At 42.3% G+C, this 14,436-nt stretch overlaps 2 protein-coding genes across 3 annotated transcripts in view; both read right to left on the reverse strand.

Moving 5' to 3' along the window:
* Positions 1-9,594, reverse strand: part of mtss1 (MTSS I-BAR domain containing 1) — a 66,150-nt gene extending 56,556 nt beyond the window's left edge. For both annotated transcript variants that reach the window (XM_083971780.1, XM_083971779.1), the window contains exon 1: positions 8,029-9,594. In XM_083971780.1, the coding sequence (XP_083827906.1) occupies positions 8,029-8,100 (72 nt within the window). In that variant the 5' untranslated portion in view covers positions 8,101-9,594. The remainder of the gene's footprint in view (positions 1-8,028) is intronic.
* Positions 1-13,904, reverse strand: part of ddx27 (DEAD (Asp-Glu-Ala-Asp) box polypeptide 27) — a 99,642-nt gene extending 85,738 nt beyond the window's left edge. The window contains exon 1 of the mRNA XM_083971777.1: positions 13,899-13,904. The gene's annotated coding sequence lies outside the window, so the exon portion shown is untranslated. The remainder of the gene's footprint in view (positions 1-13,898) is intronic.
* Between the last annotated feature and the right edge of the window lie 532 nt (positions 13,905-14,436).

Below are 14,436 nucleotides of genomic sequence, written 5' to 3' on the forward strand. Positions count from 1 at the left end.
TCAAAGAAACTCGTACTTTGTGTTTTTCCTTTCTGTGAAGTCATACCAGTTCGATCTGGTACGAGTTCACGGGTCGGAAGTTACGAGTGGCCGTTATAGGGAACTTTCACAGACAACAGGATGGTAAAAACACGAGCTACGGGTTACCTGGAACGCTACCAAGTCGTAGTTGTGACTTGAAGCTGTAACTTACGGTTTCAAAAGCCTGCCTTGAACGCAGCATTAGCCGAAACGGCCGTGAAGCTGATATCTGCTTTAAGTAAGCGATCCGGTCGTTTTGGCTAACTTTTTGTCAGCCGATGGAGTTAGCAGTCCCCGCCCTCGTCATGGATCTATTGGTCCTCGTCCCCACGTCACCACATTCACGCGCATCCCTTGGCTGCACACACAGAGAGGACCGCCCCTTTATGCCGTTCTCGCTCCTCATTGGATAAGGGTTGTAGGATACAAGGAAGTATACAAGAAGTTTTCCCCTCGGCAGCAGAGCAGATTGACAGACAGACCCCTGTTTCGGACCAAACACTCTATGTAAGTGATTGCTGTCGGAAGATATAACTATTTAAGACTTATATTAACACAAACATTCCGCTTACTTCTGCTTTAATGGTGGAGGGAAATATATTTATATTGCAGCTTCAAAGATATGACAGTTAAACAGATGTATTTACTAAGAATGTCCAATGAAGTCCTTTAGTAGTAGGTTCAATTAGGGCTGTTCGATTTTGCCCAAAAATAAAACACAACAATGTTCTTCTCGTAAACCCCCGATTACGACTTTTTTGTGAAATGACACGGGCAACTCAGACAACAACTTATTAATCAGGCTAAAGTTAACACAGAGGTCAGAATCACTGGAGGCCCCAAAATATATCATTACTATACTTAAGCCACAGTACAATATTATTGCTGTTGCAATAACATGTTGCGATTAACAGCGATATATTAACCTGATTATGTCCTTAAAGCAAAACTTTGTCAACATCTGTTTTATTTAATAAGGTTGAGTTCTGCTGACTGAAATCATTTCTACCCTTGCTAAATGATATTGTCAAGCAGGCAGACTGACCAACACAGTCACACAAAGTACTTTCATATTCTGGTGCCAATCTGTATTCTGCACGCAAAATATTCAGATACTATGCTGTATCGATTTTTCCCCCACCCCTAGTAACAACAGTGCTTTAATAAACGCTAGGACGGATGAGAGACTGTAACTCTATACACTACAGACAACAACTGACCAGTTTGGAGGCTGATGTTTGTGACAATGTTGAAATGTATTGTGTTCAGCAGCCTCATGTTCAGATCCACGAGGGGAAGCTGCTTCCTCTCTCCTCCTCCCTTACAGCCAACTAACAGAAATGACACAATGTCACTGTTACACGGTGTGTATCTCAATGTGGGTGTGTAGCAATGTGTGTCTCTGCTATGTGATTATTGTGGTCAGTTTGTGTCCACACCCATATTCACCTGAGGCGTCCTATTTCCCCATGTGCACTAAGACTTCTCTGAAATCTGCCACTCCCATGCACACAGACACACACACACACACACACCTACCAGGAACCATAAAGTTTCATATCAGTGATGTGATTCATTGATGTTATGACATCAGATCACATTATGGCTTATAGCCTGTGTTTTTATATACTGTTGTACTGTACTGACGTTAGACTGTGTGTGAGCTGGCAGCTGTGAGTGTGTGTGTGCGTGTGTAATTGTACCCAGTTATAACTCGGATCAAAACAACTTGTGTGAGAAAAGCCTGTATTTTACTCTACACACACACAAACACAGTTAATTATATATTGACAGGTCAAATTATAAAATACGATGATGCAGTCTTAACCATTGCTTACATGGTCTGACTGTGTGTGTGTGTAGAAACTGAGCACGGCTGTAGGTCACTGTTGAAAGACATTTGCTATTCTACCCACACACACTTAGTTCACCTTCAGTGTACAGGACGGATAACACGTACACTGCACACACACACACACACGGATCAACACCCCCCCCCCCCACACACACACACATTTTAACTTAATACCCTCCAGGGGAATGAGGGCAGGTCAACTGTTGTTTTGAGTGACATTTTCCTTTAAAGTCAACAGTTAATGAGGAGAATGAATTTAATACTCAAACACTGATTGAATCCTCGTGAAGCAGCAAATTACATTGGGAGGTGGAGGTGGGGCCAGTGTGTGTGTGAGAGACGAGAGAGAGGAAGAAGAGAGGCAGGAGAGGAAAGAGGGATGAAGAAAAACATTAGGCAGAGTGAGTGAGAGAGAGAGAGAGAGAGAGAGAGAGAGAGAGAGAGAGAGAGAGAGAGTGGAGGTATGTAGTGGGGCTGTCAGGATGGAGGGATAGATGTTAGCAGAGATGGAGGAGTGTGGAAGGTCGATGGCTCATAATGTCACCCCTGATGTCACAGAGACGGATCAATAAGCCGTCTGTCTCTCTCCACTGGAACCACAAGCTTCAGCACCACTTTATCCTGAGATGTGACGCCACCACGTTCCTGTAAACACATTATAATATATCCTCTCTTCACTTGTATAAGCTGTATGAGTAAGACTGACGTGACTGAAGGTCGTGCATATTTAAAGAAACGGGTTGTCCCACAGAGACGTGGACCGTCAGGACCGTATGCTTCAGTTTAGTGGAGCACAGACGTCCAGCTCCAGCTTCAGCACCAACAGAGCAATCCTGAGAGTCGGCTCGGTTTGTCTCTTACTTCAGAAACCTTCCAAAACAACCTCTTTGTATCTGTTGTAATGACTCGGTTTTTACAGTGAACACGTTCTTCATGTTGTGTACAAACAGAACTGGACAGATTTGTCTAAAGGACGAGACACATCAGATGCTGCAGGGCCACGCTCTCGGCTCTGACTACGAGATTATTTCTCTAGGAGAGATGCTCTGACTTTCACATTACCTATCAGGGTGTATCGGTATTTGTATTCGTCCCGTGCCGTCAAGGTACGGGCCTCATGGTTTGGTGCACAAGGTCATACGATGAATATGTCTATTAAAAGTATTAAAAAAGAAGTCGAGTAGTCTTCACTCCAATCCAGGTGGCAGCAATGAGCCTAAAAGCTGCAACCGTCATTACAGACGAAGAAGAAAAGTGATGAGGGTGTGGAGTTAGAAGAGCTGCCCGGGTGGGAACACTTAGGCGTCTCAGTGAAACACAACGGCGACGACGCGCGAGTTGTCGACCAGACAAAGACCTTCGGCGATGTTTCGCAGATGTGCGATGCGTCGCTAGAAACGCATTTAACGTGCTATAAGACGCCATCACCCCGATGTCAATCACTGGTGCGAGGAAAAAGACAAGTTGTGTGCAACAACTCATCCCCGCTCCGCCTCTTGACATGAACGCAGACAGGACCAGAAACATCACCAAAATAACTGGCATCTAGCCTAACTGTGTAAAACAACATCGATGTTAGTTTCTTGTTTTTTTATAATAGCTGCCAGTTGGCAAATGCAACCTGACTGCCTCCGTGTATCCTCTGTCAGAACAGAATTAATGGTATTTTAACACTCCCACAACAAGAGATGGTTTTTAGTTTTACATTCAATTGGTGTCTGTTAAAAATAAAACCGTGACCCCCAAACCGTAAGCCTTGACTTGTGTGTACCATTACATCCCTATTACCAAGGTAAAATGGGAACATCATTGTTGAACATTATTGGCAGTAGGGCTGTCACGACATCAGATTTCCACTTCACAATTATTTTGGGCAAAACTTGTCACGACAATGATATTATCATGATATCAACAAAAACGTAAGGTACAATCAATCAATTTGCATTCAACTTTATTTCTGGTAGTCCAAAAATAAGTGTTAAAAACACACAATCACCAACCAATGCATCTTAGAGCTCCAACTCTGGCAGCTCGCTCTTTCTTGTGGTAAAAAAAAAAAGGTAATTACCTATTTCTAGCATGTATTGTGTACCCCTACTTTAAAAAAAACTGTTTAAACCTACTAATTTTGGAGTAAAGGTTCATCATACTGTGTGTAAAAACTACTCTACTGCTAAATTTAGGTGTTATGAGTCTGCTTGGATCTGAAGCTGAACTGTGTGGCCCCTCCCTGACTGTTGAGATAGGCGACAGTCAGATGTTATGAATCCACTTCCTTTGCTACTTGTAACGCCATTCTTTAATTTTTGTCCCACGGTGCCACGATTGAATCCACTAAAAAGCTCAAAGACAAGCTCACTGTAAAATTCTGCATCTACATAGATGTGTGTTGAAGGCAGACGAATGACTAAGTACAGTATTTGAGCCTTGACAATCGAGTTTCAACTCATCGTGCTTCTATTCATGTCTCAACAATGGTACAATTTTCTACTTTTGCTTTAAATGGCTCCGTGGCTAATTCACAAAATGACCTATAATCTGCAGCAAGTCTCTGTGCCTTGGTGTCTGCTGACTGGTTCAGTGTGAGCTCTTCACAGGCGTGTTATGATGCCCTAAGGAGAGATTTATCTGAACAGAAACTCTCTACTTAATTAGACATGACTTCTCTGTGCAAGTGCGTGTGTGCGTGCGTGCGTATGTGTGTGTGTGTGGGTGGGGGGCAGATGGCAGTAGTGTTCCCGTTGGTTCTGTGCCATGTTGGTAAAATACCAGGGTATGATGCCACAAGCTCTGAATCAATAGCACACACACACACACACACCACGACCATCTCTGTTCCCGATTATCTGACAGCAGAAGTGACTCGTCTGCTCTCACAACAGGATGTCTGCGAGTTCCATCACACTAAAACGCTTTACGTTCAGAATGAAATGGGAACGACCTCATTTTCCTCACATCCCTGCTCCTGCTGAGATCCAACCTGTGGCCTCTCAGGTGATTCGCACTCTCTCACAACAGCATGGTGGCGACCCTCCTGTCAGAGGACGGTCCGTCTGAGTCAGGGTCCAGCTAAAACTCAAAGGGTCTCGGTCCGAAATTGTAGTATCTATTGTTCAAAAACACAAAGAAGGCAGAGGTGCTGGTGCACGCAGCAGGAAACTATGGGCTCTGTGATTCATCTGAACGGCCGACATTCCTGACTGAGTCATCATCAAATGTGCATCTTGGATACGATGCCAGAACATGTTAATGCACAACTAAAAGCAACTCCTGCAGTTCAAGAGCCAGATCAAATGAGCTCTCACCAACAGCTGTTCAGGGTCTTTCTGCAGGTCTTCATCCACTCCCATCACATCACATACTGTAACTCACTGCAGTACAGTACATCTTAAACACTATGTCCCATTGACCACCTCATACATTTGTAATGGATCGCTCTGCCTAGTTTCTAAAATCATTCTGAAACAATATCTGCCAACTATTTTGATAATCAAGAAATCATTTTACCGAGTACCAAGCAAAAACACCAGATATTTGCCCTACCATTAGCATAGCCATAGCTCTTGATTGTGCTAATGATATGGCTGTTTATTGGCAAGAATCTGGTGATACGATAGGTGTCCCAAAGGGCGGTGACGATATGATATATTTATCAAGATACTGTCAGCAAGGTGATATCTTATAGCAAAACACAAAATGTTACAAACAAATGCTGTTCTGAGTATCACGTCATATAATATAGCCATATTATGTCGATATTTTCGTACTCCCCTTCCTAATCGTCTTACACAAACACGCTTCCTGCATGTGCAGGTGACTTTCAGCAGGTTAATAGTTTATGGAGAGCCAGTACCTATGGAGAAGAGAGTTTGCTGCAATACTGACAATCCCACCATAAAGCTTTCACATTACGTCTAATAACATGAGGCCATGCAACGAGTGCAGCCTCATTCTCTGGCAACAGCTTAGAGACTTATAAAACCTGAAAAAATGTGAATCTGACACCGTGTGGAAAAACAGAACTACTACTGTAGTAGTTTCACATACGTCGCTGCACGAGTATCACAGCATCTGTTTTTGTGTCATCCTGACAGTAATGCGGGGTATGCAACTTTCCACACAGCGAATCAATGGGGGGGGGAAAAATAAGGCATGTTCTTGTGGATCGCTTTCCATATTCTGAGGCGGATCATCATCATCAGTGTAGAAAGTTGTAATGTTTACTTTGTGATGGGAGCTGTAGGGGGAAAAAACTACAACTCCCATCAAGAAACTCCTCCAAGTCCGATCAGACTGAGCTAACCTCAAACCTATGAATCACTCGTGGACTCATGTTTAGCTCACAGGTCTGCGTCTGCTGGGAAATGGTGTTCATTACATGCCACTAAAAACATAAACATTCAATTAACAGCACTATTGCATCTTTTTTTTTTTTTTACTATTGTCCCTATCTAACCACATGAAGCCTGCCACATGACTCACTGTAGAGAGGTAGGCTACTCTCTGCTCTGAGACTGGATCCTGAGTTGTTAGCATCATTACAGTGGTGGGATTGGTCCTCAACCCAAGAAATAAAAGATATATAACCAAAAAACAACATAACACTAAAACCCAAACAATTAACCTCAATTGCAGTTGAGTATATAAAAATGCTTAGTACAAAGGATGAAAGAAAAACACAGTACAAAAGGTGAGAATCACCTTCATTGTCCAGTATTAGTTTAGTCTGACTCAACTGTCCTGCAGGTTGTTATTACTCCCAGTCCAGTATGTGCATATATAGCTGCTCATACATTAGCGGAAAACAGTCAAATCAGCCCTGTGGTCGTGCTGACGAGGCTTCTGTAGCAGAGCAACATCTCCTTTGGCAGCAGAGCCTTTGCGTTGAGGATCGACTTGAAAACAGAGGCTGATAACGACGAACATCTGAGAGCAGTGAAACACAGACATGCAGCAAAGGGCAGCCCTGCTTAGCAAACATCAAAGAGCACACAGCTGGCAAAATCCACCCCCATCCAGCCCTCTTACCCTCTCACATGGCCCACTTCCAGCTTTAACCTCTGCTCATTCATTACCCAATCAACATCACCACCACTCATCATATCCAGTTGCTCAACATCCAGCCTTTAATAATCTATATTTCAGGGGTTTTAAGCATCTTAAACTCATTCACTTTCTGCGTCTGTGGGGTTTTTTCACCCGCTTTTAATGCATTATTTTCAGCTTTCTAGTGCTTTATGACTCAACCAGTCTAAGACGTATGAGGTTATGGCTGCCATAATAAAACGAAGAAAATCAGACTGCAACTAATAATCATCTTCAATATCTATAAATCTAATTCTCAAGATTAAGTGAATCATCATCTTGTCCTTAAAATATCATGAAACAGTTACAAGTGCCCACTATAATTTCCCAAAGCTCAAAATGATGTATCCCAACTACTTCTTTAATTCACCCAACTGGACAAAAATCTTAAAACACTCGACAGTTTTTAAAAGATTATGTGACAAAGACAACCATCACGCCGAAACATCTGAGAGTGTTTTACCAGAAAATGACTAAAACGATGAGTAACCACTGACAAATCAAACCACCCAACGAACCAGTTGCAGTTGGTCTGGAGGAAATGAAAATGTGGATATTATATTTTGAGGAAGTGCAAACATTAAGTGAAGCAATGCAGGAAAATCTCCATAGAGAATGAATTGAGCAACCAATCAGGCCTCCTCCTCTTCCTCTTCATTTTGATTCACTTCACTAGGTTTCATTTAAATCTTTTATTAAAAGTGTGTGATTTGCACATGAGAAGGTAAAATACAGACAGTTATGGAGGCGAAAAAGACATAAAAAATAGGAATAATAATAAGAAACACGTACAGAGTGTCTCTCTCTCTCTCTATTTGTTTTTTATGTTTGTTTTAGATAGTTTTATATTTCTATATTTACAGTTTTTCTACCTTGTATGCTACAATGCTACTGAACCAACCACATTTCCATGTGTGGGGTAAATAAACACTCTTGTGTCTTCAATATTTTGGAAATCAATAACTTTTATACCCTGCAGGTAAATCAACGTCTAAGTAAAAGCAATAAAGAGAGGGAGAAATGTGTGAAGGAGATAGAAAAGTTGTTAAGAAGTGATTTTTTTTTACCTTCATGTCGTTCATGATGAGCTGGAAGAGCCCTCCCAAGGCGCTGCATTCCTTCTCTATACCCGCATCCATTTTTCCACAAGCTCGGAAAAATCCTCCTCGACTTCCCAACACGCAAACTTTTTACCTCCACCCCCCTCCGGGAAAAAAGAAGAAAAAAAAAACAGAAAATCCAAGCCAACTTCTCCGATACTCCCAACAGAGGAATCAATAGAGGCTCTTTATTTAATATGGAGGTAGGGGGTGGGGGGCAGTTGCAACACCCCGAGGGCAAAGTCCACCTTTAAAACGAGAGAAAGAGGCAAAGCTGAAGCCGCACCGAGGGAAAACGAGGAGGAAAAAACACACCGGCGCAAAATCCAGGTCGACGCGGAGAGTCTCCAGTCAGCCGATGCTCCCGGCCGGCCAACTTGATAAACGTCCGCAAAACCACCACATCATGACTGAACCGCCGAGCCGCGGAGCAGACCGTCTGGAAAATGAAGCCTGACAGGTTTTTTTTTTTTTTTTTTTTGTTATTTTAACTTCAGTCCTGCTGGTTGCGTCTGGTCCCGGCGGCGGGCGAAGGGAAAACAGCGCTAACCGCTGGGAGGGAGCTAACTCGGCTAGCTGGGTTAGCGTCAACTCCGTTAGCAACCTGTGACTGAGAGTGAGCGAGTGTTTTCGTTTGGAGAGGAGAGCCACACACACGTCCACACACACACACAGAGAGAGACTGAGAGAGAGCCCGCGATTAATTAAGTCCGCCGAAATAAATCGGTGCTGCTCCGGCTTGGATGTTGTGGATGCTCCGGTCGGTGTTTCCCAGGAGTGGATCCGACAGATTTGGCGGTGTTTTCCGGTGAGTTTCGCCGACAGAGCCGCTTCCCTTCCCTCCGGTTACTCCGGTGGGAGTCCTGACCTGAAGTGAATGAGCGTCTCCCCGAGCGCCGCTCCCAAGCCAGCCGCTCTGACCACACGCACATCCGGCCGGGAGCTTCACAATAAAAGCCTTCAGCCCACCCTTCAAAACCACATGTTGTGCAGTTTTACAATGTTATTTATTTATTTATTTATTTATTGACCTATTTCTTTAACCATCAGATAGATAGATAGATAGATAGATAGATAGATAGATAGATAGATAGATAGATAGATAGATAGATAGATAGATAGATAGATACTATTTTGTAAAGTTTGGATGCCAATAAAAAGCAACATTTCAAGAAAATGTAAAAATGTAGTTTTAGCTCAGAGTTCAGTATGACTGTGTGTGCGTGTGTTGTGTAGGCCTAGTATTTGGCAGGCTGTGGTTAATGCATGATGCATCATGTTGTGTAATGGTGTAGCTTGTCAACCTAGTTAAGTTAAAATTAATTAAATAAGGTAAAACATAAACAAGATGGTAATAACTGTATTGATAAAAAATATATATATAAAGGTCAGACTCACAACAGAAAATAGATAAATGACAGTGTGTCTGCTTTTTGATTGGACGTTGAGTTTTTGACCACATAACAAACAACAAAATCATCACAAAATAACCTTTGTTCAGATCCATACTAGAAGAAGAAGAAGACAATGACACTGACAAAAAACGTAAATGATGTAGTAAATGTTTATATTTTAAAAAGACCTAGCCTAATTAAGGCTTTTATTTTATTTGTGGTTTTGTTTCCTGTTGGTGCTGACTTCGGTGAACTTCACGCTGTGTGTGTGTGTGTGTGTGTGTATGTGTGTGTGTGTGTGTGTGTGTGTGTGTGTGTGTGTGTGTGTGTGTGTGTGTGTGTGTGTGTGTGTGTGTGTGTGTGTGTGTGTGTGAGTGTGAGTGTGAGTGTGTGAGTGAAGACGCGGCGGTCCGGTGGGGCGGAGCTACACAGAGCAAAGTAAAGGAGTTCGACCAAATGGAAGAAACTACTTAGACTTTACTGTGGAGAGGTGACAAGAGGAAGGGGACCGGAGTGAAAGTAAACAGCTGGCAATTCACTCAGGGAATTCAGTAACATACTGATCCTCTCAGTGGTGTTACAATGCTTCATCAAAAAAACAACTGCAGGATTAAAGAAATACACATGAGATCATCATGCACTTTTTTTTTTTGAGCCATTGAACCGAAACCATTTACAAACAATAAAATAAAAGGTGTGGCATGTGAATAGGCACACAAACCAATGCATATGTGATTTTGAATAGCCTAAACAAAATTATCTTACGGTATGCAAATATAGAATATGAAAAGCATGGGCCTATTGTAGCTATATTAAAGGGGAAAAGGGGGGGGGGGTACAGTAACAGCACAGGGCCAAGAAACATCTGCCACAAAACCACAAGAAAATAATGTAATTAGGAAAAAAAAAAAAAAAAAGCAGAATAATTTGCATGTAACTTTACACCCCTTTTTTGCTGTGATGACCTCAAACTTTGGAGAGTAAGTCTGTGCTGCATTTTTCCACATTTCTCCAGCATTTGAGCCAAACTAGGTCATCAGTAGGCAGGTAAATTGTCAGCTGCCACTGCCCACTGTCAGTGTTCAGCTGGAGCTGTTGACGCTGGCTGCTCAGGGAGCCTGTGTGACCTGTGTTTGCCCTCAGGGGCCATGTTACACCAGAAAAAGAGTTGCCCACATACAACATTCATTCATTGTTGATATCCCAACATCAGAGAGAACCAAGTAAAACTTTGGGATGTGAGGAATTTCTGTTTGGAACAGATTATAAACACCACACAGTATTAACACATGAACTGATAATGCATTATTATGGAGTTAAATGCAGATACAAGACATTTGATACTGGTGTGTTAACAGATGAATATGTGGGCAATATGGCAAAATGGTAGGCTAATTATAAGTTAAATATGCTGTACATTAAAATTATGTTATAATGCATTATAATGCATAATGCATTATAAACATTAAAGTGTCAATGCTGCTTATTAATGATTAATCCTGAGTGGGCTCATGTATGACTCTGCTGGCTTCTCCTTTATTCTAGCTATGTGTAACTATGGAAAGCACAACGGGCAGTGACAGGAAACCACATTTACATGAGCCATAATGATAACATGCAGTTGTAACTGAATTCCACGTTATCAGACACCCACTGTTCATATCATACAGAAAACCAGCTGATAATAAACACAAAGCTGTTCGCACTTAGCGTGCGTCACAGTGTATTTTACTGATTCACTAGGCAACAAGCTGAGTCACAGGAACAGCAGACTTCCTACTGGTCCCGTTACCACAGCAACCGGCATGGCACAGGGGTGTATGTGTGTGTTTGGGCACGTGTGTTTTGTTGAGTCACGGGACCACTTCCATCTTACCCACCCTAAACACCAGAGTGGGTTAGAGCATCAGTGTCTGAATGAAGAATAAAGTGTGAAGTGTCTGAATATGAAATAATATCGCTACAATGAAATAACAAATCTTGTTATTGTTCACTTGTTGTTATTTTCAAAACTGAGATCTGGTCCAGTCAGTGATTTGATGAATGGAATAATAGAATAGAATAGAATAGAATAGAATAGAATACCTTTATTTATCATTTATCATCATCACTAAATGTAGTGTGATATGCAGCTGTAATTTCTGCTGTAATTTTTGAGGTTATTGTGATATGAGATGTGATACGACTCGACATATTGGCTCTTTAAGGTGTCTCCTACCTCTTTACACTTTGGATGGCCACAGGTGTGTGTCAGGAGTCTCAACACTGGACTGGACACTCAAGGACCAGGCAGACTCAACTCGCAGTGCTGGGTTTTATGTAAATTAACAGCGACACCTGCTGACCAGAGGTACTAACTGACACAGGAAAACTTGACTTCCTGTCATGTGTATGTGTGTCCACTGTACATAAGCATGAATCAGCTACAGAGACTGCTTAATATGTGTCAAGTCAGCTGTTGATTTTCCCAGTAAATATACCTGAGACCAGGAACCACACCTTCTATCAACCAGAAAATGGAAATGATTATCTTGTGTTTAACTAACCCAAGGTTTTAGGTGTTCAAGCTAACTAATCGATTTGATTTTAGGTTTTAGCTAAGGTATTAGATTTGTATGTGTTTTAGTAAAGTAGAGGTTGTATTTTGTTTAAACTAACCAAAGAAAAAAAGATAGTACATAGTTAACCAATGGATTTAGGTTTTAGATGCTTTTAGGTATTTGTTTTCCAATCAAAGCTTAGCTGGCGGGGGTTGTACCTTTCTGAGTGGGGTTCTTAGTGTTCTTTCTGTTCCTGTGTGGATTTTCTGTAGGTAAAGGGTGAGGAGATGTAATTGTGAAACAGTTGTACATGTCTGATGCTCCAGCCACCTGGACCTATACGCCTCAAAGAATAAATGGTATTATTAGAAGGATTTGAGAGCCTGTATTTGACTGAGATGAAGGACCAGAACGAAACACAGACCTACTGTAGTTAATGTTTGATTAGAAATGATCTGACGTTGCTCCTCCTAGTCTCTCATTGGCCTTATGTGAACCAGGAAAGAAAACGCTGTTTTTCTTCCACCATAATCCACAACCTGTCCTGAGCAGGGAGAGAAACTACCGGAATGGCCCAAACCAACAGAACAATGGGAAGACAGGATCTTTAACATGGCACAGCTGTAAACATCAAGTAAGTTAAACAACAATAAAGGAAAGCAACTTTGACCAAACTGACTGTGTGAATGTCTTGTCTGGTGAGTTCTCACCTGTGTTTTGTGAGAAAATGGCTTTCAGACCAGAGGAGGAGCTCTCTTGTCCAATCTGCCATGAAATCTTTGAAGATCCTGTTGTCCCATTATGTAACCACAGCTTCTGCAAAGGCTGTATAAGAAGCTGGTGGTGGTGGAAGCAAAGGTGTGAATGTCCAATTTGTAAGAAAATACTTAGAACAAGACGCCCTCCTCGCAACTTGGCACTGAAGAACTTGTGTGAGGCCTTCTTAAGGGAGAGACGTATAAGAGAACTTCAGCAGGATCAGAGTCTCTTTGCAGTCTGCACTTTGAGAGATTCAGACTCTGTCTGGACGATGAACAGCCAGCATCGCCTGTCGAGATTCAAAAACTCAGAACAACCACAGATTCAGACCCATTGATGAATTAGCAGAGGAGCATAAGAATGAGCTCCAGGATCATCTGGTGCCTGTGTAACTGAGTTAAACTACACAACACAATGATGAGTACCAAAACCGCTGTGCAGAAGAAACTGAGGGTGTTTGAACAAGTTAAAGGAAACTTTGATGAAACAGCCAAACACATCAAGGTCCAGGTCCAACACACAGAGAGACAGATCAAGGTTTCTAGAGTTTCTAGAGGAGGAAGAGGAGGCCAGGATCAAAGCTCTGAGGGAGGAAGAGCAGCAGAAGAGTCGGGTGATGAAGGAGAAGACTGAGGCTCTGAGCAGAGAGATAGCAGCTCTGTCTCACACAGTCAGAGCCACAGAGGACGAGCTGAGAGCTGAAGACATCTCGTTCCTCAACAACTACAAGGCTACAGTGGAAAGAGTCCAGCAGCGCCCCCTGCTGGATGATCCACAGCTGGGCTCAGGAGCTCTGGTAGATGTGGCCAAACATCTGGGCAACCTGGCCTTCAACATCTGGAACAAGATGAAGGACTTGGTTTCCTACAGTCCTGTGGTTCTGGACCCAAACTCTGCTCATCCTGTCTGAGGATCTGACCAGTGTGTGATATGGAAAGAGACAGAAGCACCCTGAAAAGAAGGATTAATTACTACCGCTGTGTCCTGGGCTCAGAGGGCTTTGATTCAGGGATTCACAGCTGGGACGTTGATGTAGGAGACACAACTAATGCCTACTGGTTATTGGGTGGCCAGAGGGTCCTCTCATAGAAAGAGAGACATAAAGTCTGGTCTGTGGCTGCTAAAATTCTGGGATGGTGAATACTCAGTTTTCTCCCGTCCAAACAAAGTCAGGATTCTTCGGATTGAAAAGGCATTTGTAAGGATTCAGTGGAAAGATGTTTCCATATTTCAACAATGGAAAAATAATCTCTCTGAAGATTTTGCCAGCAACTCTGTCGACTCAGAAGCGATCAGTGATGTTGATTGTCTGTATTGTGTTGATGATGATACTGGTTTTGGTTGTGATGGTAATATAAAAGGTGCTGTGTGTTCAAATATTGTATACCGTAATTTAAAACGGGTTATTTATGCAAACCCACTGAGATTGAATTTTCAATAAGTAGTTCCCAACCTGTGCTCTGGGGCCCACTGGTGGGCAACAAAGGCATTACAAGTGCATCAATAAATCATATTTTTGTTTGATTTAAAAATACCTCTCTTGGTTACTTCAGTATCAGAATTGGGAACAAATTCAGCCAGAAGAACTAATAGAGAGAGAGGGTGAATCAACAAGTCAGTCTTTCAAAGGAGGTATACTATGACCTGGACAAATGAGAATATGCACCGGCCAACAAGTCAGT

The sequence above is a fragment of the Trachurus trachurus genome (genome assembly GCF_905171665.1).
Source record: "Trachurus trachurus genome assembly, chromosome: 5".
Taxonomy (NCBI): domain Eukaryota; kingdom Metazoa; phylum Chordata; class Actinopteri; order Carangiformes; family Carangidae; genus Trachurus; species Trachurus trachurus.